Source organism: Loxodonta africana, chromosome 4 (assembly GCF_030014295.1).
Source record: "Loxodonta africana isolate mLoxAfr1 chromosome 4, mLoxAfr1.hap2, whole genome shotgun sequence".
In the NCBI taxonomy this organism is placed as follows: Eukaryota; Metazoa; Chordata; class Mammalia; order Proboscidea; family Elephantidae; genus Loxodonta; species Loxodonta africana.
The window spans coordinates 152,085,312-152,112,953 of NC_087345.1; the positions used below are offsets into that span (position 1 = coordinate 152,085,312).

The 27,642-nt window shown below is 36.8% G+C and overlaps 1 protein-coding gene across 5 annotated transcripts; it reads left to right on the forward strand.

Annotated features, from left to right (window-relative positions):
* The first annotated feature begins 126 nt into the window (after window positions 1-126).
* On the forward strand, window positions 127-27,642 carry SEC61A2 (SEC61 translocon subunit alpha 2). 5 transcript variants are annotated; one of them, XM_064284857.1, is made up of 12 exons: window positions 127-231; window positions 2,554-2,621; window positions 4,353-4,418; window positions 9,236-9,314; window positions 13,286-13,417; window positions 13,835-13,944; window positions 19,227-19,380; window positions 20,365-20,525; window positions 20,842-21,039; window positions 23,083-23,274; window positions 23,784-23,860; window positions 26,560-27,642. In XM_064284857.1, the coding sequence occupies exons 1-12, from the start codon at window positions 225-227 to the stop codon at window positions 26,744-26,746; spliced, it is 1,431 nt and encodes a 476-aa protein (XP_064140927.1). In that variant the 5' UTR covers window positions 127-224; the 3' UTR covers window positions 26,747-27,642. The 5 variants fall into 5 exon arrangements, with proteins under 5 accessions (XP_064140927.1, XP_064140928.1, XP_023404681.1 ...); XM_064284861.1 differs by having other exon boundaries at window positions 145-263; XM_064284858.1 differs by lacking the exon at window positions 23,784-23,860.

A 27,642-nucleotide genomic window follows, 5' to 3' on the forward strand; every position in this document is an offset into this window, starting at 1 on the left:
CATGGCAATGGAGAGTACGTCAGTCCAAGCGCCCGCGGCCAACGTCTGAGCCCGGGTTGGGGGCGGGCCTGCCTGGGCAGCCGCGCGGGGCACGTGACGCGGGGCGGAGCCTGCGTGGGGCCGGCCGGAGTTCGTCGGGAGCCGGTGCCGGGGCCCGAGCGACAGGACCCGAAAGAAGGGGACGCGGAGGCTGCTGTTCCCGCCGGCCCTCCCCAGCCGCCGCCATGGGGAGTAGGTATCCCGGGCGGAGCCGGATCCGGCGGGTGTGTGCGTGGGGAAGCGGGGCTCTCGCCCGGGGCACGGGTCCCGACAGCGCTGAGGGCGGGTGCGGCGCTTGCCCAGTGCTGGCCAGCCCGCGGCCGGGGATGCGCAGGCCGACCGGAGCGCTGCGGAGGGGCCGGGGCGGGGGCCTCCAGCGAGGCTCCTCCAGCGGTGCGAGGCCTTGGCCGGGCCGACTTCGGGGACCGTGACCCGGCGGCCCGGGGTTGTGCGCGATAGGGGGCGAGGAGCGGAGGATGGCGCGGGGAGGCTGTTGGTTTGGGGGGCGGGGAGTTAGGAAACCGGGCTAAACCTGTACCACTTTTAATTTTTTAGGAGCTTTTTTGGAAGCTTGTATTTCTTTTAACTAATCACCTTTTCTTGCTATGCTAGTTGTGATGAATAAAGCTCTCTGACTCGACTAATTAAAAAAAAAAAGTGATGCATGAAATGTATGTTAGGGGCGGAAGGGGGTGTGATTAGTAACATGGAGTTTTTCTTAAAATTTTCATTTTAATTATTCTTTAGCATTCACTGGAATGTTCCTGTGTGTAGGGTTGTATAAGTTCTAGAACTAGGACCTTGTATTATGGGGATCTTTTGAGGCCCTTCCCCAAACACCACCGCATGTATACAGCACTTAACATAGCTGTTCAGATGTTTGCTGGATAAATGGGTAACTACATACTTAAGCAGTGCACTATTGGCCAATTTATTGGACGTTTGGAAGAAGTTAAAAAGGAAGTAGAGGAGACTCTTGGCCTTGAATTTGCAGTGTAATGGGTAAAATTCTACAACATAAGAATAGACAAGTGGCAGACAGAAGCATTGCTTGAACATGAGTACCCCAGTACAGATGATCATAAGTACCAAGAAATCTGGGAGAGTGGCTTGGATTGAGGTGGAAAGGGAAAAGATTCTGGGAAGTTTCCCGATGTGAATGATACTTATTTTGCCCTAGAGATACAGTGCTTTTGTAATTCAGAGGTACAGGTTTACTTTCCAAATAGCCCATGAGAATTGCTGAATTTTTCTGTTAAACGTTAGTGATTGTCATCATTTTGAGAGGTTTTTATAAAAAGATAAGAAGCCTTGGTGCTGCAGTGGCTAAGCACTGGGCTGGCAACCAGGAGGTTGGTGGTTCGAACCCACCTGCTGCTCCATGGGAGAAAGACGTGGGAGCCTGCTTTATGTAAAGATGACAGCCTTGGAAACCCTACGGGGCAGTTCCACTCTTGCTTGTAGGGTCGCTATGAGTTGGAGACAGCAAGGAGTTTGGTTTTATAAAAAAATAGTATAATCAACTTTCAGCTAACCGTGGGAGTGTAATTAATCATACCAGTTTTAAAACAACGTCAAGATGTTAGTAAACAGAATCCAGTGCTTATAGGGGAAGATGATCGTATCTAATAGCTAGCTGTGGCTTCTTGTCTTCTGTGTGTTACAGACTCCTGGCAAAGGACTGACACTTGAGAGATTATCATCTTCATCCTCCAGTTGTCTGGCAGGTTTTGACTTAAACCATAACAGAAGACAGTTTCTAACCTGTTCTTAAAGATCCTTAGTTTATCTTTTATATACTTTAAGAGTTGTCTGGGAAAGCAGTACTTCTAATGAAATGTAATTGTTCCCTGGGTTGATTGTGGTACATAAACAAGTACTTTGCCATTACTTGTGGGAGGATGATCAAGCAATATTAAAATGTGGCTGAATGAAATGAAGTAGCGATTGTATACTTTAAAAGGTTATCTGTATTCTCAGTGGAGAATGGCATTCTCCTACTCTGAGATTTCTTATTTTCTTTTATAATGCAGTGTTTTGTGGGTACAGTCCAGTCCAAACGCCATCCAGTCTATTCCACCAATGCAGATGCCACAGTAGACTACATTTGCTTTTTTTTTTTTTTTTTTGACTTAGTGGTGATGCTCTTTGAATAATTCCTTTACACACACACACACACACACACACACACTCACTCACTGTCACTCACTGGATACAAGCATGGGGAAGCAAAGTCATGGTAAATGGATACTCATTTATTATTTTGCTTCTACTTAACTAGCCCTCAGTCCTTTTGGATTCTTTTTTCACTTGAATTATTTCTCTTCCCTTATGTATTCATTCGAAGTACAGAGTCTTGTAATTAACTAGTTTGAGAGGTGGGGTAGGGTGGGATGAAGATAAGGTTGATGGCTATTAAAAGTTAGAGAGCATTTATATTTGATTCTATAAAAAGATATGTCTTTTTTTTTTTAAACTTGTAATAGGGTCATTTATTCTTTTTCTTTTTAACAGTCAAATTTTTAGAAGTTATCAAGCCTTTCTGTGCAGTTCTACCAGAAATTCAGAAACCTGAAAGGAAAGTAAGTATGATAGTTTAATACTATAGAAGGTGGTTAAATGACGCATCGTGCTAAAAAAACAAGATTTATTTATTCTCCTTAGCCCCTCCCCCCCATTTTTTTTTGGATCCTGGCGACATAGTAGTTAACGGCTGCGGTGAGCTGTGGCTGCTAACCAAAAGGTCAGCAGTTTGAATATACCAGCTGCTCCTTGGAAACCCTATGGGGCAGTTTTACTCTGTCTTATAGGGTTGCTATGAGTCAGAATTGACTCGATGGCAGCCGGTTTGGTTTTTTGGTTTGAACCCTTTTTTGGTTATAATTGGAAAAATATTACCTGCTCATCCTTCTTGCATGAGGCACAAAATAAATAAAGGTCGAAAAGACCTCAGTCTAGATAGGTTATCTCATGGTTTCAAAAATGACTGTTCTTTAAATTGTAACATGTCCAAACCAAGTATGTCTTTGGCCTATGTGTTAGGTAAGATAAAGTTTATAACCCATTGCTGTTGAGTCGAATGTGACTCATAGTGACCCTGTAGGGCAGAATAGAACTGCCCCCAAAGGGCTTTTAAGGCTGTAATCTTATGGAAGCAGACTGTCACACCTTTCTCCCGTGGAGCACCTGGTGGGTTTCAGCTGCTGACCTTTTGGTTAGCAGCTGAGCACTTAACCACTGTGTTACCAGGGCTTCTTCAGATAGTCTATAACCACATCAAACCTACTGCTGTTGAGTCCGTTTTGACTCAGAGTACCCGATAGGACAGGGTAGAGCTGCCCTAAAAGGTTTCCAAGGCTGTAAATCCTTACTGAAGCAGTCTGCCACATCTTTCTCATGCAGAGTGGCTGGTAGGTTTGAACCTCTGACCTTTTGGTTCGCAGCCCAGCGCTTTAACCATTGTGCCACTAGGGCTCCTGATATTGTCTATAGTGATCCTTTATGATTCCTGTAGTGTACGGTCCATCGTACTTGCTAATGATGTGATCCGCTGGCCTATAAACAATCCAGTCTGTTGGATAAATTTTGATGAGTAAAGCTGTTTTAAATAAATGAATTGCAATTGTGCACGTATGTACCTCTCATTTTTTGATCCACATAATGGAAAGAAAAATCACGGGAATGCATTCAGAAGATACTCTGGCTGGATCAAATAATTCTTCTGTCATTGTGCACTTTTGGAGCTAAGGTATTTAAATTACAGATACATTATTAATACCAAACTGGTCAGTTCCCAGACATTCCTTTTCTCTAGGGCTTTTGATTTCTCAGAAACTAGCAGGAATAGAGACATAGATAGGTAAAGCTTTCGTTCAACTTACTGTTTTATTTAGAAGTGTATTTCTTCTTTATTGCTTTGCGATAATAAAAATAGTACCTCCAGTTACGTTTAAGGTGTCCTAAGAAACTGGAGCTTTTCATGTTCTGTGAAATATCTGCAGAATAGTGTTACAGGCAGTCCTAGCTGCACAGTACATATTTGAACATCCATTTCAGTTTCAGTTAATATTGTACTGTAGTGAGTAAGGACTGCCTGTATTTAAATTAACTTTGTTGTTAGAAAAATTAAGGAAGTTATTTTGGAGAAGGTCTGCTGTTTGTTTTAGCTGCTGCTAACTAGGGTGAAAGGAACAGGTTAAGAATAAAAAATAGGTACATATGGTAATGGGAGAATTTTGGTTATGATTTAATGTCTTTTGCTTTATATTTGCCATTTCTTGGTTTTGATTGATTTCAATTGGTTCTTTATACAGATTCAGTTTAGAGAGAAGGTACTATGGACTGCTATAACTCTCTTCATTTTCTTAGTATGTTGTCAGGTATGTAACCATAATATCCAAACAGCAGTACATTTGTTCTGAGGTTTTGGTTGGTTAGAATTTGAAAAATTAATTTTCATATGATAAATATATGGAAATATATTCAGCATTATTATCATTTTTAATCTGAGCTATTTTAATAGTGAAAATGGTTATCTTGTTCCACTATGCATTGGTTTACTAGTGGGGCTGAACATTTTTTCATTTTTAGTTTTCAGCTAATGGTCTTTCCCATTTTTCTCTTGATTTAGAACAGTTTCTTGTGTATAAAGGTGCCAAAACCTTTGCCATATATTACAAATTTTATCCAGTTTTTTTTGTCTTCTATCATGTTGCAAATAGCATATGTTAGTATAAGAATCCCGAGAAGCCAGTATTTAGAGCCTCTGATACATAGCGTTTATAGCTTAATAAGATTTTGCCAAGAGATTAAATTCATAAAATGAAGATAAGATGTGACCTGGCTGTGTCATAGGGTGCCAAAATACATATAGGGGGCTTTTTAACATGTATTTTATGCTGGGAAACAGTAAAACAGATTAGGTACTTAATGTGGAGGATCGCCAAATATATTTTTTGCTGGATGAAATGATTAGATCATTTAATTGTGCTTAGTTCAGTTCCATTCCTTCCCCCCTTTTGGGTAGTCAGGGAGCAAGAAATACAGAAAAATAGAAAATAAAAAAGAACGATCATCCTTATTTTTACTATCTTATTTTAACATCTTGGAAATTTCCCTCTTTTCCATCAAAAACAACTTTATTAAGTTATAATTTATAAACAATAAAGTGCACCCATTTTAAAAATGCTTGTTTTGAGAGTTTTGGCAAATGTATGCATCCAGGTAGTCACTACCTCAGTGGCTATAGGACATTTCCATCACTCTAGAAAGTTCTCTGTGGCCTTTCTCAATCAGTCTTCACCTCACCTCCCCAGCCCCAAGCAACCACAGATGATCTTCTTTCACTAAAATTTGATTAGTCTTTTCCAGTGTTTCATTAAATAGAATCAGATAGCCTACCCTCCTTTCTCTACCATTTTTTTTTTTTAATTCATCCATGTTGTTGATATATCAGTAACTTCTTCCTTATTTCTGAGTAGTTTGTTCATCCATTCACCTGTTGTCAGGCATTTGAGTTGTTCTCACATTTTGGTAGTAAATAATAAAGCTACTATGAACATTTCTTTACAGGTCTTTGTGTGGACATTTATTTTCATTTCTCTTTGGCAAGTACCTACGTGTGTAATTTCTGGGTTGTGTGGTAAATGTACGTTTAACTTTATTAGAAACTGTCAAAATGTTTTCTGAGAGTTTGCCTCATTTTTTGTTCCTTTTTTTTTTATCAGTAGTGTACGGGAATTCTAGTTGCTCTGTATCCTTGGCAACACTTGGTATTGTTGCTTGTTTCAGTATTAACCATTCCAAGGAGCGTGATTTTAACTTGCGTTTCCCTGAATAATGATACTGAGCATCGTTTCTTGAAATTATTGGGTATTTGTTTATTGGTAAAGTGTCTTTTCGTATCTTTTGACCATTTGAAAGAATTGGATTATCTTATTATTGAATTATAAGTTTTTTTTTTTTTTTTTTTTTTAGTATTTTCTGGATATAAGTCCTCTGTCAGATATATCATGAATATTTTCTCCTAGTCTGTGACTCGTCTTTTCATTTTCTTAGCAGTGTTTTTGAGGAGTAGAAGTTTTCAGTTTTGATCTTCAGTTTAGGATTTTTTCCTCTGATGGTTCACGGTTTTTGTGTCCTATCTAAGAAATGTTTGCCCCTCCTAACATTGTGAAGATTTTCTCTCGTTTCCTTCTAAACATTTTGTAGTTTTACCTTGTATGTTTTGACGTATGATCTATTCCAGGTTAGTTTTCGTGTTTGCCATGAGGTAAGTGTTGAGATTCACCTTTTCTGTGTGGGTACACGGTTGTTCCAGCACCAGCTGTTGAGAAGGCTGTCCTTTTCCCATTGAATTACCTTGGCATCTTTGTTCAAAATCAGTTCTGTGCTTTCTGTTCCGTTCCATTGACCTATTTGTCTATGCTTTTTTTAAACCACACTGTTTTTCATTACTGTAGCTTTATAGTAAGTCCTGCAATTGGGTCATTAAAGTCTTTCAGCTTTGTTCTTTTTCAAAGTATTTTGGCCATTCTAACTTCTTCATATTTCCATATATATTTTTGAATCAGCTTGTCAGTTTCCTCAGGAAAGCCTGCCGCCATTATGATTTGGATTGCTTTAAATCTGTAGATCACTTTAGAGAAAATTACGTTCTTGACAGTATTGAATCTTCTGATCCAGGTGTCTGCAGACATTTTTCTGCAAAGGGACAACAGTAAATATTTTAACCTTTGTAGCCATAATCCAAGAAGAACAAAATATAAACAAGGAAAAGAATGACAGAACAATTTATGCATTTTATGTTACTTTATCTCCCTCCCCACCCCCAATATGTTTACATAGTTGTTGAACTGCATATTTTTGTCTTTTTCATGCTTAGGTAGCTCTGCCCAGTGTGGGTGATTTCTTGACTTTTCTTCTACTCAAACAGGTTTATTCCCCCTCCCAGCCAGATTAAGAGTTTAGTGATTCCTGTTCTATCCAGTTTTCTTTGGGGAGGAGGGAAGGAAAACTTTTCTGAGACAAAGGTAGTAAATGATAAAACCCGGTCTCTGCTCTTCTTAGATTTTTGTTAGGTGTGAATGTGAGAGTTCTCACCACCTGATTGGGGCGGGCTGTATTCCATTCCAGACTTCAGATCCTTCCCCAGTCCCAGTTCAGTGCAGCTGTGTAATTTTCAGTTACATCAGAGAAAGTCAGCCCAGCTGCTGTTTCTGCTCCCTCATAGCCAAAAGACGGAAAAGATAAGGGCATCTATGCAGAGTACTGTTTCTTCAGATTTGGATTGTTATTGGGGATCCTGCTGACTTCCTGTGTGCTGGTGAGGAGTAGCTGTGTGATGAGTCTCTTTACCCCTTAGTTGTGTTTTTGCCTCCCATAGTGACCAGTGTTTGAAGTTCTGTTTGGCTACTTTATGACCCCTGTCTCCCCCCTTTTCATTTTGTTAGCTATTTTACATGTTCTCATTACGTAGCAGGGGAAGGAAATGTAATGTAATCTCAACTTGCCATGTTAATCTGGAAATACCTTGTTTGGTTCTCAGATCCCACTGCTTTTGGAAACCCCTAGTGATAACTTTCTGTTTGTCTGTCTGATTAATTCACTATTTCCATTGAAGTACAGAATTCTTTGTTTCTCCAAAGCGCTGTACTGTATTTTGTCAAGCCGAAGCCCATTATTATATGTATTACAATATAAACTTTGGACTCTTTTCAACTGATAGGTTCATAGAAAATAGCTCCTGTTACTGCTTAACTGTTGTTGGGTATCGTCCTGTAGTTGGGGAATTTATTAAGAGAAATAAAATTAGAAACTGATTTTCATAATCCTACTGACTGCAGGAAAGGAGGGCATATCGTTATTTAGGGGAGGTAGGCTGACTTTCTTCAAAGTCCCACAAAGCGTTTAACCATGGAGGCAGTGGTGTCTCTGTTAGACATAATTATGGAAAGTAATTTGAGTGAGTAACATCTTTCCCACTTAAGAGAGAATATTTTGATAAGAGCTGTCCTGTAGTGCTCCTAGGTTTTTAAACAATGATTTCCTTACTCCCTATCCCTCACGTTAGCTGAAGAGTATCTACAGCTACAGGGTGCACATAAAATATCCACAAGTCTTGCTAAACCAGTTTTGCAACTCAGCTAATAAATTTAGGTATCCAGAGAGGTTTAAGTTGACCAAACGGTTTAAAATTTCTGGCAGCATCTTAGAGATAGTTTTTGAAATTGGAAATATGTTTTTTGTGTATGTGTCTGGTCCCCGCATAATAGGGAAGAAGTATGACCAAGTTCTGTATCTTAAACATGGGTCACGTAATAGGAAGTAATCTGAAGTTAAAGTTTTTTTTTTTCCTCATTAAAAGGTAATATGTGCCCCTTATTAAAAATTTGATAAATACTGAATAGAATAAAAAAGAAAAAGTCAGCCGTAATCCCACCATCACTCTTTTCAAGATTAAAAAAGATACTTACTCTTAGTTTTATTTTCTATGTGTAGTTGCACAGTATTTATATTTTGCTTTGTTTATACAATTTTGTACCTTTCTTTTTATACCAGAGTTTCTTAATAGTGGCACTATGGACATTTTGGGCCAGATAGCTCTTTATTGTTGGGGACTGTCCCATGTCTTGTAGGATTTATAGCAGCACCCTTGGCCTCTACCTGCTAGATGCCAGTAGCAACCTCCTTCCAAGTAGTGACAACCCAACATGTCTCCAGACATTGCCAGATGTCCCTTAGGGCAAAGTCTACCTTGGTTGAGAACAGCTATTTTATATTTAATATTATGAGCACTTTCTTATTGTATCATAAGCTTCATAAGCATAATTTTTACTGACTGTGTGATTTTCCATTTTATATACCATCTTTAGTTGTACACCTAGGAGTGTGACCTTTACTGTCTTTGGTACCCATACCTTTGCAAAATTATTCTGTGATTAGAAAGATATCACATGCTATCATATTGATATCCTATCTTATAATCTGTTGATAGGAGTATTTACTAGTGAAATGCACTAAGTAATAATTTCTGTTGTTTTTATTTTCATTAAAGAACTTACATTTAAATATTTGCTTGTTTTTGTTGTAGAACATGTTTTTTCCCCCTAACTGTTCCAAACATTAAGTGAATGCATTATAAATTAACTGTGAACTTCATGTGTATTTTTATAAAGGATTTTATTTAACATTATAGATACCACTCTTTGGAATCATGTCATCAGATTCCGCAGATCCTTTCTACTGGATGAGAGTTATTCTTGCATCCAACAGAGGTGGGTATTCTCTTGTTGGTTGTTGCCGTCCACGCTACTTCTGTCATCAAATAGATCTAACAATGTGTATTAACATCTATTTTTCAGTGTCTGCAGGGAGGGGGAGGATATGAGAAAGGAAACGCATTGCCTAGGAAGAGAGGCCAACGTGTCATTAATTTTACAAAGCAGTGTATTTATTGTAAGACTAGAAGTATGTGCAGTGTATAGAGGTACTCCAGAGAATGGAGCAATTGGCACTGCCTAGAGCTTTGGTTCTCAGCCCTTTTATGGATCATGTTTCCTTTGAGAATCTAATTAAATTTGTGTATTCTCCCCAGAAAAAATGCAGGTACCCACGCACAATGCAAATTTTGCATAAAATTTCAGGAGATTCATGGACCCTCTGAGGTCTGTCTTTTTTTCTTTTTTTTCCGTGAGACCAAGAAACCCTGGTCTGCTGCGTCAAGAGGAGCTGGTGCCTAAACAGCACTTTGAACTGAAATTCAGTATATGGAATGGTAGGAGAAAGGGCATTCCATTCAGAGGAAAGCATGAGCTAAAGCAGAAATGCATAATAATAGCATGATGTAGTCTGGTAAATTTTGGGCGGGGAGTGCTGATAAATGAGGCTAAAGAGGAAGGGAGGGGCTGGATCATGAGGTTTTCTGCTGTAAGGAAGAGGGAAAGCCAGAAAACCAAACCCTTTGTCATTGAGTCAATTCCGAGTCATAGTGATCCTATAGGACAGAGTAGAACTGCCCCATAGAATTTCCAAGGTTGATTTGAACTGCTGACCTTTTGGTCAGCAGCCGAGCTCTTAACCACTGTGCCACCAGAGCGATGCTTGTTTGTTTTTTTTTAAACACTATAATTAGTTGGCAGGTACTTTTTAGTAATTTTTTAGGTTATGAAAGTATTATTTGTTTATTATTTTAAAAATGCATCACATTCATATAAGATTTAGATGAACCTGAAAATGAGAAGTTTCAGCTCTCAGGGTAACTCCTGGGAAGTTAACAGGTTGGTGAATGTTCATCCAGATTTCTTCTCTGTATATACATTCACATGTATACGTTTACATACCTTTTTTTTTTTTTAAACTAAAAAAGATATATATGCCGTTCTGTTACTAGTTTACTTAACATCTTGGATGATCTATTTCATTTAGTGGCTATATACTATTCTATTGTATGGATATGCCATGATTTATTTAATCATTCAGCAAATATTGGTTCTTACTGTATAATGGGCTTTGTGCCAGACTCTGGAATTAGAGCATGAAACAAGACAACATTTCTATTGTCGGGGCATTTATATTCTATTTGGGATCTACATGAAGCATGTTGGGTGGGGAAGAACCCTCTAAGGAGGTGACATTTGAGCAAAGAACTGAGGAAGTGCGAGAGAAGGCCATGTGAAGATCTTGGGGGAAAACATCCTAGAGAATAGCAAGTGCAAAGGCCCTGAGGTGGAAGTGTGCTTACTATGTTCGAAGAACAATAAGGAGGTCAAAATGGCTAGAAGAGAATAAGGAAAAAGGGAAGAGTGGGACTTGATGTTGCAGATGTGGCCAAGAGCCAGATAATGAAGGGCTTGTAGACCATAGTAAGGAAGTTATATTTTAAGTATGAAAGGAGACTGTTGCAGGCCATTGGGGTCCTCTCCTGCCATGCGTTTAGATTTTTTCTAATTTTATATTATAAAAAATACTGCTGTAGTGAATGTTATTGCACACTTCTGTAATTTTTTAGTACAATGAATTTCTAGAAGTTTAACTGTTTGGTTACAAGGCATGTACACTTAAAATTTTGAGGGATATGCTAAATTATCTTCCAAAAGGGTTGTATTATTTTTTACCCTGAGTAACAGTATATGAGAATGAAATTTCTCTTCCTACGTGGATATTATTAGTTTTTTAATCGTCAGACAGGTGAAAATTTGTATATATCATTAATTGTATTTCTTTAAATATTGATGAGCTTGAACATCATTTTATATTCTTACTGAATATTTGTATATCTTCTAAGTATGTATTTGTATTATATATTTGTATCTATGAATTCTATTAGTCTGTTAAATTTCTTTTTGTTATAACTGACTAGTTTAAACATAAAAATGGAATTTATTGTAAGCATACTGGTTAATTTTTGGAATCTAAAGATGAGGTAACCATTAAGCCTTGGGAAGAGGGGGAGCCCTTAGATTTCAGCAGCAGGGACTTGTGAACTCCCACATTTCTTCTTTCTTAGTTCAAAATTCCAAATTATCAGGTTCAATCAGCTTATGTTAGAGTTTCAGGGTTACATAGTACAAATTTTGGTACTAGGGGTCCACTCCCATATTGTGGGCATTTTCCTGAGAAAGATCATTGGGAAGAAACATTGGAAACACCCACACCATAAATCTGTTATTTCCTTTTTTTTTCTATTGCTTGTTTATTTTTTAATTGATTTATAAGTGCTCTTTGTATATCAGAGACATGAGCTCTTTGTCATTGGTGTTTGAGTATTTTTCTTTTGCCTGTTCATGCTGTCCTTTGCCATATGGAAGTTTCATAGTTGCATCTAATTATATCTTCCCTCTTTTTCTTTGTGGCTTCTAAGTTTTTGTAATGTTTAGAAAGGCTCCTCTCTCCCCAAGATTATAAGCATACTCACCCAAGTTTGTTTCTAGTAACTTTTGTGGTTTAGCCTCTATGTTTAAATTTTCTATACATCTAGCATTTTTTTAGATGTAGGGTATGAGGTAAGGAATCTAAGTTTATATTGCTGTAAATGGCCAGTCATCTGCCAAAGTCCATTTATCCTTTTTTTTTTTTTTTGTCTACTGATTTGAAGTACTATATTCCATATATAAAATTTTCATTAAAGCTCAGTTAGATCTATTTCTAGAGTGGATCTGTTGACAGTTATACATTTTGGTGACTCGACTTTAAAAAGATCTATCGATTGTTTACCTCTTCTTTAGATTCCAGTGGCCTTAACAATAAGAAATGTTTTCATCTTTTACTGTTGAATAAAGTGGTAATTTTGCCTATCTTAGACAATGTCAAGAATCCACTTAATGGAGTATTTTCTCTTATTGAGGGCACCTCTTCAGTATTTATAAAAGCCAAGATTTTAAGGGTATACTGTGACAGAATACAGAATGTACAGTGAAAACATAGTCTTGACCATGTAGCATTATTTAGTTCTACATTTTACCTTACACACTTGGCATATTTGGTCTTCTTGTTTTTCTCTATAAATGCAATACTTATTTTCTATAAAGAAAAGAACTTGGAAATCAGAAGCAAAAAGAAGACAACGGAAATCATTCACAATCTAGATGGGTAAAAATAACAGTAAACATCTTGTCAACCAGACTAAATAAGAGAAAACTATTTTTCCACCCAGATATAAAATGAAATCATACTGTACATGCTATTTTCTAGTCTTTTTTTTTTTCTTTGTCATCCACTAGGTCATGAACATTTTTCATGTCATTAAATATTCTGTATTGTTTTAGGTGACTTTCTATGTTGTTTTTAAATTTTGCATTAACAGTTACAGAATATTCTTCAATTTTTTTTAATTGACTTGGTATATTAATTTGGGGGTTGGTTTGTAATTTTTTATTGTGTGTTAAAACAAAAATGTTTAGTGTACTTGCTGGGAATAATCATTTGGGCAGAAGTTGTGGATGATTTCTTTCAAAGGTTTTCTTTAACATTTTAAGTTTAGGATTTATAAAAATTTACATTTTTATAGTATTGTCATTTTTATTCAGTGCATTGTTGCCGGGTAGTGTTAATAAATGATAACCTTTTAGAAATTAATGTTCAAGGAATGAAAATTTGTTAAAATTTAGGGATGTGTTACAATAGAAGTAGTTAGGGGTGGGGAATGTTTCTAAAATTATTCTGCATATAGTAATTGTGTATGGTAAAGATTATTGTGTACAATAAAGATTTATTCTTTATTCTTTACATCTTTCTCCTTCCTTTATAGGAACTTTAATGGAATTGGGTATCTCCCCAATTGTAACATCTGGTTTGATTATGCAGTTGTTAGCCGGAGCCAAAATCATTGAAGTTGGAGATACACCCAAAGACAGAGCTCTCTTCAATGGAGCCCAGAAACGTGAGCATTAAATTGTGTATAATTAAAGAGGCCTTTCCAAATTTGAGAATGTTTATGATAAAGACTTTTTTTCCCTTTCTTTTTTTAATTATTTATTTTTGTTGTTGTTGTTAAGAATATACACAGCAGAACACATACCAGTTAATAGTTTCCACATGTACAAGTCACTGACATTGATTACTTTCTTCGAGTTGTGCAGCCATCCTCACCTTCCTTTTCGGAGTTTTTCTCCCCCATTAACGTAAACTCACTGCCCCCTGAGGTTCCCATCTAATCTTTCTAGTTGCTGTTGTCAGTTTGATCCCATGTAGATAGTGCTTAAAAGAGCATAAAACTCAAGGGTAAAGATGTTTTTCTATAGTCTTTTTTGTCTTTGGTTGTAAGCATGTACTCCTTTTCCCCCCTAATTTTTGTCAGTATTTGGTATGATTATAACCATTGGGCAAGCCATTGTGTATGTCATGACGGGCATGTACGGGGATCCTGCTGAAATGGGTGCTGGAATCTGTCTTCTTATCATTATTCAGGTAAGAAATTATACTTTATCATATCAGGTAACGAAACAGTTTGATCCTTTTTTTTTTTCCCTTTCTAACAACTTTTTAGGTAATTGATGTATTTATTTTCCTATTTTTGAATTATTTTACTTAATTATAACATTTTGATTATTAAAGTGACATAAATTGTGTCGATGTGAAAAAATAAGAATTTATTTGAATAGCCTTGTGGCTGGGTAATATAAAGAATCATGGGTGTTTTATTAATTCCATTAATTCCAGGGTGCACATTTTTCACATTTTGATGTCTCTGAAATCAAGATGTTTTCTTGCCGTCGATACTGGTTTACTGTCACTGTCAGTCAGATGCACTTAGGGCAGCATCCTCATTGCCTGCACAGGTGTGTCAGGTTGGCCATAGTTGTTCCTATTGTCAAACAATACCAAATATACATACGTACATGTATTCTGTGGATTTTTTAAAGGAATGCTTTGTAATGGAATTTTTCAAGGCAAACATAATTATCACAGTGTTAAATGTCTTAAAATAGGTAAAATCTGAAAGGTATTTCTTAGAGAAGTTAGACAAGAACAGATTGTACTTAAGCCATGTGTAGTTACTTATTGGCTTTTGAAGAGAATTAAACTGGGGGGTGTAGAGTCCTGGTTATCTTGGAAGTTTTCTTGTTCATTGTATGAAATTAGGATTAATTTAGGGTTTTTTTTTTTTTTTTTTGGAACAGTTGAAAGAACTGAGGTCAGAAGAATATTTTTAAATAAAACTAAAATACCAGTTTATTAGTAGAGTTATTGAGAAGTATGACTTTCGGACTGGCATGATTGGCCATTCTTTATAGGAAACCATAGGGAGCAGATCACAATAGGGAGGATGTTTAGTAAGCATGATTCAGAACAAGGAACGTTAGATGGTTCAAATATTAATTGATATCTCAAACAGTAGAAGTGGCTTTTGTAATGAGTTGAGAATAGTTTGTCTTTTTACCAGGGCAGGAATTTTTAATGGATTGTCAGGGTTTTTGGTAGTTTTCTGAATCCTGATGTGTTCCCATTTGGTATAAGGTGCATTTCTTTAAGGAGTCCTGGTGGCGCAGTGGTTAAGCACTTGGCTGCTAACTGAAGGGTTGGTAGTTTGAACCCATCAGGGTCTCTGTGGGAGAAAGATGTGGCAGTCTGCTACCTTAAAGATTACAGCCTTAGAAACTTCACTATGAGTCGGACTCGACTGCAACAGGTTTACATTTCCTTAAAGAATGACATTGTCCTGTTTCCCTATTTAACAAAACACTTGATTGGCCAATTTATTTAGCCCTTGGAAATTAGAGGACAAAGAGGGCAATGGATTGGTATAGATGATACTCTGATTTTAATATCTTTCAGTGCTTAGGACTTTTTCGTTTATTAATTAATTAATTAATTAATCATTAACTTTTATTGAGCTTCAAGTGAACGTTTACAAATCAAGTTAGTCTGTCACATATAAGTTTACATACATCTTACTCCGTACTCCCACTTGCTCTCCCCCTAATGAGTCAGCCCTTCCAGTCTCTCCTTTCGTGACAATTTTGCCAGCTTCCCACTCTCTCTATCCTCCTATCCCCCTTCCAGACAGGAGATGCCAACACAATCTCAAGTGTCCACCTGAAGTAATTAGCTCACTCTTCATCAGCATCTCTCTCCCACCCACTGACCAGTCCCTTTCATGTCTGATGAGTTGTCTTCGGGGATGGTTCCTGTCCTGTGCCAACAGAAGGTCTGGGGACCATGGCCGCCGGGATTCCTCTAGTCTCAGTCAGACCATTAAGTATGGTCTTTTTATGAGAATTTGGGGTCTGCATCCCACTGATCTCCTGCTCCCTCAGGGGTTCTCTGTTGTGCTCCCTGTCAGGGCAGTCGTCGATTGTGGCCGGGCACCAACTAGTTCTCCTGGTCTCAGGATGATGCAGGTCTCTGGTTCATGTGGCCCTTTCTGTCTCTTGGGCTTTTAGTTATCGTGTGACCTTGGTGTTCTTCATTCTTCTTTGCTCCAGGTGGGTTGAGACCACTTGATGCATCTTAGATGGTTGCTTGTTAGCATTTAAGACCCCAGACGCCGCATTTCAAAGTGGAATGCAGAATGTTTTCATAATAGAATTATTTTGCCCATTGACTTAGAAGTCCCCTTAAACCATGGTTCCCAAACCCCCGCCCTTGCTCCGCTGACCTTTGAAGCATTCATTTTATCCCGGAAACTTCTTTGCTTTTGGTCCAGTCCAATTGAGCTGACCTTCCATGTATTGAGTGTTGTCCTTCCCTTCACCTAAAGCAGTTCTTATCTACTAATTAATCAATAAAAAACCCTCTCACTCCCTCCCTCCCTCCCTCCCTCCCCCCCCATAACCACAAAAGTATGTGTTCTTCTCAGTTTTTACTATTTCTCAAGATCTTATAATAGTGGTCTTACACAATATTTGTCCTTTTGCATCTGACTAATTTCGCTCAGCATAATGCCTTCCAGGTTCCTCCATGTTATGAAATGTTTCACAGATTCGTCACTGTTCCTTATCGATGCGTAGTATTCCATTGTGTGAATATACCACAATTTATTTACCCATTCATCCGTTGATGGACACCTTGGCTGCTTCCAGCTTTTTGCTATTGTAAACAGAGCTGCAATAAACATGGGTGTGCATATATCTGTTTGAGTGAAGGCTCTTGTATCTCTAGGGTATATTCCAAGGAGTGGGATTTCTGGGTTGTATGGTAGTTCTATTTCTAACTGTTTAAGATAATGCCAGATAGATTTCCAAGGTGGTTGTACCATTTTACATTCCCTTTTTCATTTATTTTTGAGGTTACTAATAGACCAGTTGTTGCTTCATGTTTTGTTTCTTTATAGCATTTACTTTTGTAACATGTATTTTAGAATATCCCTGATTTTTAAGACACTCGAAATTGGCATCTAGCTCTAAAAAACATTATGGATCAGTAAAAATTTTCTGGTATTTTACTAAGGATAAATTTATACTTTTTTACAGAACCTCAACTGAGTTCTGGGTTAATGTATTCTTATAGAGATTTAAATGGCTATAAAAGAGTTAAGCCATTTTAGTTTTATTTTCCCAGTATGAAGAATACCTATATCGTAAAGTGGATATGTGCTAATTTGTTTACATAAATTCTGGTATACAGATACTTGAATTATGGCTGTTCTAGTGTTAATGAATAAAGAAACATGTTGTATTTGATTGTAGGTTGGCAGTGACCCCATGTGTTTTTTTGTAGCATTGCTAATGTTGAAAATGTGTGGATACACTGAATAGATACGATTGGATTAGTGTATTTTCACATAGATAGGTTTTCAAAACTGTTTCCTTGCTATTATATATAGTATCGTAATTGTTGCTTCATTTACATGGTCAGTGTTTCATGTTTTTCAACTAGTGAGTTTTGGAATCTAAATAGTGGGTCTTGAGTAACATTAAAAAAAAAAAAAGAATAGAAAATATCAGAATGCATGGCACGTAGTAAAAGTAAGTATTTTGTGAAACTAAGTCGTTTATGTGTGTGTGCGTTGTGCACGCACCTACATGCAAGTGCAAGGTTGAAATGTAAAGTGTTGTTTTTATTCCCACTTTAGAGATTTGTATATGTTGTATATTCTACATGAACATGCAGTTAGTGTTCTGTTCTTACCAGTGCTCTAGTCAGTGAGATGCTGTAACTACCCATTTCTCATCCTTTTCATAGGCATGCATCTTTTTTTATCATCCTTTACTTTATTCCCTTAGTTATTGAGACCATTTCTCTTTTAGGTTTCTCTAATTCCCTTCTTCCATCAGGAGAGCAGAAGACTTTGATTTTTACAGGATATATATGAATCACTCAGTAATCTTATCTGAACAGGGGGTCTGAGAATCCTGGTAGTTTCAGACCTGCCCATGTGACTTTGGACGAGTCATTCAGTCAGAAGCCCATGATAACACTTTTTGGTTGGGATTGTTCATGGACAGCTGTTACTCCCTGCACTGGGACGGCTTTCTGTATTTACAGTTGGATACACTCATTACATAATTGTGGTCAAAATAAAGTCAGCAGATCTTACCTTCTCTGTTATTTTGTAAAATGTCAGACTTGGTTTTCAAGGAGTAAGGGATGGGCATGAGCTCTCTTCATTGAGAATTGTACCCTTTTCCAGTCCATTGAGAGTCAAACAAAAAAGACTTAAGTAGGCAAGTTAGGCTCTGTACAACCGTTGAAATGACAGAGAAGGAAGAAAAAAAAAACCAAAACAAAACACTATGTAATGTAAAGTAAGCATGCTTAGAATGGTATAATGTAGTTAGTTTGATCTCTCTTCTAACAGGTGATATTGGGTAAAGTGAGTAAATAATGAGGGTGGGAGACTTGAGAGCTGGGAGGAGTGGAAGTGGTGTTTTCCAGCTTTGGTAGGAGGGTGTCTTTAAAGTGGGGACATGTGGGAGATTGGGGGCATAGAAGCATATTTTCTTCCCCTTTTGATTAGGTTACTGAAGTGTGGGGAAGGAGTCATATGACTGAGGAGGTGTCACTTGCAAGGCTATGGATTGTTTTTAATTGATGCATGCTTTTACAGAAATATCTTCTCCAAGAAGAAAATTAAGAATTTTCAGTATCACATAAATTAAAGTTAGTATGCTTTTTTTTTTTTTAAATTATGAGTTTAAGAACTTGGTGAACTCTTAACTCTGTCTTCAAGTTTACGTTTAGTCCTTGTCGCTGTATGTATAGAATACATTTTTACATTGTTATAATCTTTGTACATATTAATTTATGTTCTCCTTTTTGACCTGTATATGTTATATTTTAAAAGATATATCTAGTTCACTTATTTGTTCTTTAATGGCAGTACACAATTCCATCTTGTTATTATACCATAATTCGTTTGGCCTTTGACTTACTTGGAGGTATTTGGAATGATTTCACGCTCTTGCTATCATAAATTTTATAGTTGCAAACATTTTTTGTTTTAGGGTGTTAAATAGTCCTTATTTAAGCATTTTAAGGGAAACTATTCAGACGGTGTACAAATGTATTTTAAAAGTTGAAGAGTCTACTTTACAATATAACACTATTTTCAGTCCCGTAATTTTCAGAATTGGCTTCTGTCTAAACTAAAGCAGGTTAAAAAATACAGATAGTCATAATAGTGATATTGTAAGAATTAGGTTTTAATGTTACAAATGCCCATACTTTGAAAATAGTCAATGGTGTTCACCTTCCCCCTTTCTTGAGTTTATTCTTGCTTCAGCTTACTTGCCTTTCTTTCCCCACAGTTGTTTGTTGCTGGTTTGATTGTGCTGCTGTTAGATGAGCTGCTACAGAAGGGTTACGGCTTGGGGTCTGGTATTTCCCTCTTTATTGCCACCAACATCTGTGAAACCATTGTCTGGAAGGCCTTTAGTCCCACTACCATTAACACTGGCAGAGGTACATTGCACAGTGACTGCAACTGCATGAGTTTTGCTGGATGTGTGCTGAAAACTAATACATAATATAGCCATACATGCCTCTAGATACGCTGACTTGCTATCCCAGGGAACAACTAATGCTAACTGCTCAAAAGTTAATAAGCAGAGATTTGTGGAGTATGAAACAATTAAAAAAAAAAAAAAAGTACAGTTTAGCCTTTGCTCATTTAAAACTTGTGGTTGCAAACAGATTTTTAAAATTTTGTTTGTTAACCTTGCTTAAGCCATTGCTGCATAAGTTATTTATTTGACCAGTTTCAACATTCCTAGGATAAACTATTGGTTTAGATTTTTTTTTAATGAAAAAAACTTAGTATATCATCAGGGAGGACTAATACTTTGCTGCTGTTCTACTTGGCTTTGTAATAGCACCAGAATTTTGAAATATTTTATTCTGTCTCTCCCCTTAGCCATCTCCACTTCTCTCAAATGCCATCGTACATTCTTTTTGGTTAACATGTAAACTCTGATTCCAGCCTTAAGAAAATAGCAATGATGGCTTATTAATGTTCTTGGTAAAATAAATTTAAAGGCAAGCTTGGTAGGGCAACATGTATCTTTTGATTCTGACAGCTTTATTTGCTTTGCTGCTGCTGCTGCTGCCTTTTCCCCCCTACAAATACTCCTTTTTCTTTCCCTAAAGTAAAAGAGAGGCAAATCTTTATGAACTAAATATTTGCTTTGGTTTATTCTATTTTGGCTATTTTCATCAAGAGTAGTCCCTTGAGAAAACTTCAGGTTTTATGTGAAAGAAAGCTACATTTGCCTCAACGATTACTTATTTTTAGCACCTCCACACATGGCTGTTTCATGAAACAAACATTGACAAGTTATTTTGACTCATATTTTCTACTGTACGCTGGAGTCTCAACGTTATTTGTTTTGACCGTTGGAACGACTTTGGATAATGAATCTGTAGTTAATTTCTGTCTTGATTTATCAGGTACCGAGTTTGAGGGTGCAGTCATAGCTCTGTTTCATTTGTTGGCCACCAGAACAGACAAAGTTCGAGCTTTAAGAGAGGCTTTCTACCGTCAGAATTTACCCAATCTCATGAACCTCATTGCTACAGTTTTTGTGTTTGCCGTTGTTATATATTTTCAGGTAAGCTTAATCTCTTCACTGAACTAAGGGGGTTGTGGGTTTTTGTTTTGCTCTTAAGGACAATGTCATGAAATGTTGTTAGTGTCTAACAAATGAGTGTTTCAAAATCTAGTCACACAAATAATCTCATTCTTTAGTCTCTAATTTTAAGGTGCAAAAATATTAGTAGTTATGAAATAGAAAAAGATTTTAAAGTCTGTTTGCAAGGGGAAATTTTTTTGGTGGCATTGTCCTTTCATATTCCCTAAATTTATTTGTTTTGCCTCTCTTTTCTTGATGTATACATTTTCTCTTACTCTTAATTTTTGTTTTTTAGGGATTTCGAGTGGACTTGCCCATTAAGTCAGCCCGGTATCGAGGCCAGTATAGTAGCTACCCCATCAAGCTCTTCTACACCTCCAACATTCCCATTATCCTGCAGTCGGCCTTGGTTTCAAACCTGTACGTTATTTCCCAGATGCTGTCCGTTCGATTCAGTGGCAACTTCTTAGTCAATTTACTAGGACAGTGGGCTGTGAGTATTTTGTTATTTATATTAAGTGTTTAAAATGTATTATAATTTGAATTTCATCGTTACGTTTTTACCTGAAAGAGATGAGGCATAATTGAAGCAGTTGTTCTAACATTTTGAGGTTCTCTTACGTATAGTAGGATTTACTATATGTCTGGAAGAATTAGTGAGTGTTGTAAAACTAAGATCCGTTAAGTGTTTTTTATTATTTTACTACGTAGGAAGCATTTTGCCATCACATTTTTATTTCATTTTTAGGCTAAAGTCATAGTTGCGCTCATAAAAACGATCCTGTTTTGTAATCTTACTTTACTGTTTTTCATAATAACAAGGTTTCATTCATTTATTTTTTTTTAAAGCTATTTTCTGATAATATAGAGGATACTAGAATTATCCTTTCCTCTCCCTGTCTTCCCTGCCCCACCCTTGTCATGGCCAGAACGGCAGTAAACTAACTTGTGATTAACTGGACTGGAGAAAGGCATGTAATTAACTAGACTGACGAGAGAGAGCAGTGTTGCTAGAAATAGAATCCACCAAATTCTTACTTCCTTTTATAGATCATCTTCATCATAGCTGCTTCTGAAGCACTCCAGCCACATTGTTCTTGAAGTCTGAGTTAATGTAAAATTGATTTTAATTCTGTCACCTGACATAGGGTATTTTTCCCACTTAAAGCTGTACAATTATAATGTCACTTATTCTTTAGCAGAGTATATAATTCTGGAATTGGCATTTTTATCAAAGAATAGTTTTTTTTTAACAAGCATTATCCTTGAAATATGTTGCTTATTCTGTTCATTTATGGTAATTAATAAGTTATCTTTGGCATTGTAAATTGTAGTGACTCATGTCTTTCTCCCTTTACTGAAGGTCTGTTTTTTTAGCTTAAGTTTAACAGGATAAGATAGAAACTCTTGAATGTTAATTGAGGGAACTCTTGAATGTTAATTGAAGGAAATAGGATTCCTTTTATCCAGAATATTTCTTTTCCATTTATTTGACAGATGTTTGTGTGTTGTTGTGTTGTGGTCATTATAAATAGAGAGGGATGCAGAGGGAAGTAAGGATTCTGTCCCTCCCCTCATGAGCTAACAGTCTAGCAAGAGATGATTTTCATAGTAATGAATGCATAGATTGTATTGTGATCTTAAGATTTTTTTTTTAATGAGATAATTATTGGGAAATTGAATTTGTCTATAAACAGAACTTTTGATCTGGGATTAATGATTCTAGGGCATACTAATCATTTGGAAATTGTAAATTCAGAAACCAGATATTTTAATCATTGTGACTAAACATTGCTTTCCTATCCCCTAGACCCCAAAACTTTACGTAATATGAGCAATGCATGCTATTCCCATTTATATTATAAAAATTAATAAAATTCCCGTTATGCCAAATACTCATTAAAAGATTTTGCCTTGTAATAATATCCAAACCATGTAAAGGTTAGGCCAAAATTGTTCATCTTCTGTCAGTATTTCAACTGATTGCATTGTTTGTTATTTTTGGTGAAAACACACAACACAGCATACACCAACAATTTCTACACGTACAATTCAATGACATTGGTTGCATTCTTCAAGTTATGTCACCTTTCTCGATATCCTTTTCGAAATTATTTCACCATCATTAACATAATGATTACATTATTAACAAATATTTTCAAATAGAAGAATCATGCAGACGAATTTTAATATGTAGTTCAGAAAATTTCAGATTCTAAACGTAATCTTGATTGTAGGTGTAATCATATTCCTGTCTTTGTGAAGTAAAGATCTTGTAGGTGTATTACGATGGTGTTTGTTTTTTAAAATAGCTTTTCTGTTAATAATATATTCAGAGTGTCCTACACATAATAGATGGTCACTGTGATTTTGAAGAAATGAAGATATTAGAGGCAAAAGTAAATTCTTAAGGAATCATTGGCTACAGGTGCTTTGAGCTTAAAACGGGGCCATAGTTTTTGAGAAATCTGAGAAGCCGTAAAGATGTATGCTTGACTAGTTAGGTTGATTTGTCTTTTTTATTCTTGGTCTGTAGGATGTCAGTGGAGGAGGACCTGCTCGCTCTTACCCAGTTGGAGGCCTTTGTTATTATCTTTCTCCTCCTGAGTCCATGGGTGCCATATTTGAGGATCCTGTCCATGTAGTTGTTTATATCATCTTCATGTTGGGCTCATGTGCATTCTTTTCTAAGACGTGGATAGAGGTGTCTGGTTCCTCAGCCAAAGATGTAAGTATTTGGTTTATTTGGAAAGAAGAAAAAAATGGGAGGCTTGGGAGAAACATAATTTTTAGCTGTCAAAATAGTAATTGATGCACTCATATTATTTTGTAATTTAAACTTTAATTCATACATTCTTAATGAGGAGGTGTCCCACCCATGGGGGCAAAAATTGGTTCTTAGAGGGTGAAAAATTCTTAGATATTACAGTGGTTTGTAGCGCTCCAAAGCTCAGCCTTACGCAACAAAATCTTGTTCCTTAGTTACTGAATATTTCAACTTAGGGGGATGATAATGAAACAAGGTTAAGAAACACCAGTGTAATATATGGTTAGCATGGAGTTTTGCAGCATTGTATCCTGTTTCCTCAGGCTTAAGATGGGAGCGATGTGACAATGCCTACTTGAGTGTTCTTGTATTTTATTTGGTAGTGTGTAGAAAGCACTTCTCACAGAACCTAGTAGGTAGTAAACAGAAATGTTAGAGTTTTATTTTAAAAGTTGTTTTTCTCTTGGCAGGTAGCTAAACAGCTTAAAGAACAGCAAATGGTAATGAGGGGCCACAGGGATACCTCTATGGTTCATGAGCTTAATAGGTAAAGTCCTTAGATTTAATCCTTTCTAGGAGAGAGAGAACTTGTGTGTACATATGTACTTGCTCTTTCAGTCCATGTTACTCTTTATTTGTTCAAATTCATATTTAAAGCATTTTTCTACTTCATACAGAGAGAGCAAAAATTTAACACAGAACTTGTCATTCACATCAAAATCGAGATCTAAACTGTTATTTTAGTTGAAATTATGTTCCCTTCCTTGGCCAGCACAGGTCTAAAATGTGGTTCTCAGTGCTGACTGGCTGCACATAGAATCACCATGAAGCTTTTAAGAACTGCTGATACCCCACTTTCAGGAATTGGATTTAGTTGGTTTGGCCTGGGTCCCAGGCATCAGTTTTTGTTCTTCAATAACAGCTTTATTGAGATCTAATTCATATACCACGTAATTCCCCCATTTGAAGTGTACAGTTCAGTGGTTTTCAGCATATTCAGAGCTCTGCAGTCATTACAATCTAATTTTAAAACATTTTCATCACCCCCAAAAGAAACTGTCTTAGTTATTTAGTACTGCTATAACAGAAATACCTCAAGTAAATGGCTTACAGTTTAGGAGGCTAGAAGTCCAAATTCAGAGTGCCAGCTCCAGGGGAAGGCTTTCTCTTTCTGTTGGTTCTGGGGGAAGGTCCTTGTCATCAATCTTGCCCTCATCTAGGAGCTTCTGAATGCAGGGACCCTGGGTCCAAAGGAGGATGGAGTCTGCTCCTGGCACTACTTTCTTGGTGGTATGAGGTCCCCTTATTCTCTGCTTGCTTGTCTCTCTTATATCTCAACAGAGATTGACTTAAAATACAATCTAATCTTTGTAGATTAAGCCCTGCTTCATTAACATAACTGCCTCTAATCCTGCCTCATTAACATCATAGCGGTAGGATTTATAATACATAGGAAAATCACATCAGATGACAAAATGGTTGACAGTCACACAATACTGGGAACCATGGCTAGCCAAGTCAACACACATTTTTGGGGGCACAATTCAATCCATAATAGAAATCTTGTACCCATTGCAGTCATTCCCCATTCCTGTGCTACCCTCCTACCCCCTTGCCCTATGTAACCAGTAGTCTACTTTCTCTTTATAGATTTGCCTATTCCAGGTTTCATATAAATGAGAATCATAAAACTTATCTTTTGTGAATGACTTTTTACTTAGCATGTTTTGAGTTTATCCATGGTTGCAGCATGTATCAAAACTTCATACCTTCTTATGGCTGAGTAACATCTCACTGTATTAGATAGATACCACTTTATATCTGTTCATCAATAAAAATTTGGGTTGTTTCCATTTTTTTGGCTATTGTGAGTAATGCTATTATGAATACATATGTACAAGTTTTGTATGGATGTATTTTCATCTCTAGGAGCAGAAGTATTGTGTTATGTAGTAACCGCTTGACATTTTGAGAAACTTTCCGAAGTGGCTCTATCGTTTACATTGCCGGTAGCAATGAGGGAGGGTTCCAATTGCGACACATTCTCGCCAGCACTAGTTATTGTCCTTTTTATTTTAGTCATCCTACTGGCTGTGAAGTGGTATCTCATTTTGGTTTTGATTTGCTTTTTCCTGATGACTAACGATGTAGAGCATCTTTTCATGTGCCTATTGGCCATTTTTATATCTTCTTTGGGGAAATCTCTATTCAGATACTTAGCCCATTTTTTTTTAATTGGTTGTCTGTTATTGAGCTGTAAGATTTTTTTTTTTTTAATGTATTTTGGATGGAAGTTCTTGGTCAGATATGTGAGTTGCGCGAATGTTTTCTCCCATTCTTTGGGTTGTCTTTACATTTTGATGGTGTCCTTTGATGCAGAAATGTTTACTATTGAGGAAGTCCAATTTTTTTCTCTCTGGTTACTTATGCTGCTTTTGGTATTGTATCTAAGAAGCCATTGTCTAGCTCAAAGTCACGAAAATTTATTCCTGTTTTATTCTAGGAGTTATATAGTTTGAGTTCTTGCATTTAGGTCTATGATCTAAATGTTCTAGTTAATTTTTGTTTAGTGTGAGGTAGTGGTCCAAATTCATTCTTTTGCATGTGGGTACCCAATTGTCAGCACCATTTGTTGAAAAGACATCAGTTTTTATTTATTTAGAAATAGAATCCATATACCCAACAACATTCAGTCTTAGTTACCATCATCCTGCCATTTGTGTTCATCTACTACCTGCCTTGCCTTTTAATTTTTTGGGTGGGGGGCTGGAGTATTTTAAATAAAGCCTTATTGTTTTTAACAGTTATTCAGGTGATTCTATCATGCATCTAAGGTTAATTACTGAAGAATATCAGAAAAATTTTGCCACATAAATTTATGTTTAGAACGCATTTTGAAACTTGCTTCTTTGTTCCACTAGAGACAGCTGAAGGTTACTTATTTTAAAATATTAAACATCATCATGCTTAAATCTAAATCTTGAGGGTTCTAATCTTTTGCCCTAAAAATCACATATTGTCTTCCTGGGCTATTTATTGGTTTCTTGGAGAGTCAGAATCATTTTCATAATCACAAAGTTTTCATTCACATGTAATTTTTTATGTAGCCTATCAATACTTTATCCTTTTTTGATTAGTTTAATTGTACTTTGGAGAGAACAACTGTTGGCAAAGCTTTGACATATTATTGGTTCTGTTGTCCCTTTTCATATTCTCCAGCACTGACTAAGGATTTTTGTTTTCTAGGTACATCCCCACAGCAGCTGCATTTGGCGGTTTATGCATTGGTGCCCTGTCGGTGTTAGCCGATTTCCTGGGGGCCATTGGATCTGGCACAGGAATTCTGCTTGCAGTCACCATTATTTATCAGTATTTTGAAATATTTGTTAAGGAACAGGCTGAAGTTGGCGGGATGGGTGCTTTGTTTTTCTAAATGTTCAAATATTTTTGTGTGTGTGTGAAAGGGAAAATATTTTGACACATTGTTTTTGTCAAATAATGCTGATTCCCCTTTTCTTCCCTGTCAGTTTTTTGTTTTCAAGTGCTAACTGTGCCCCATTTCTGAAATGGGCACTGAGCTAAGCCTGTGTGCAGCATTAGTACCAGCTGCCTTAAAACTAAAGTTTACATTATTTGTTCATAATGTACATCTAGTGTTGCCTGTAATGCCAGAAACCAGTGTATCTACCTTGCTGTGTTAAATCACGACAGTGAGATGGTGACATGGATTAGTTTTGCGCACAACATTCAGAACACTTAATATTCCCCCACTGGTTTAAAAATAAATTAGTTCGAATTGCTTCTTTCCAGTATTTTTGAGCGTATTTGAGTTCTGAAACATTTATATCTAATCTATTTTAGATAATTCCTTTTTATACTTTTTTAACTCATAGTATCCACATTCCCTCCCCACCTTGTGCCCCCCTTTCCCACCCCTTTTTATCTGGCCCTTATCAAAGCAGCCACTTAGCCCAGATGGGTAAAGTTAAGCTTCAAAGTGCTATGTCACTAGAAAAAACTGCTTCTAAATACTCTTCCTGTTTTTCATTTCTCCCTTCTTCCCGGTGACAGCATAAACAGTGCTGTTTTACTGTATTGGCTATGCCTTCTAATTGCAACAAGTCACTTGAGAATACTCTTTCAAGATACTATGCCCCAATTCTTTTTTGTTTTTAAAACTGCTAAAAAAAAGATTGAATTCTTCAGCAATGTCTGTAGTTCAGTGGGGGTGAACAATGAGTATTCATGCTAGGGATTTGTGTATGTTGTTGTGTTGTACAGCAGCAACATGAGTGGAAACAGTAGACAATAAACTTTTATTTAATAAAA

Excerpts from the sequence above, each read along its gene's own strand:
- SEC61A2 (XM_064284857.1), top strand. Across the intron at positions 13,418-13,834 it reads CTTCAATGGAGCCCAGAAAC|TATTTGGTATGATTATAACC; the intron begins GTGAGCATTAAA and ends AATTTTTGTCAG. Across the intron at positions 13,945-19,226 it reads GTCTTCTTATCATTATTCAG|TTGTTTGTTGCTGGTTTGAT; the intron begins GTAAGAAATTAT and ends CTTTCCCCACAG.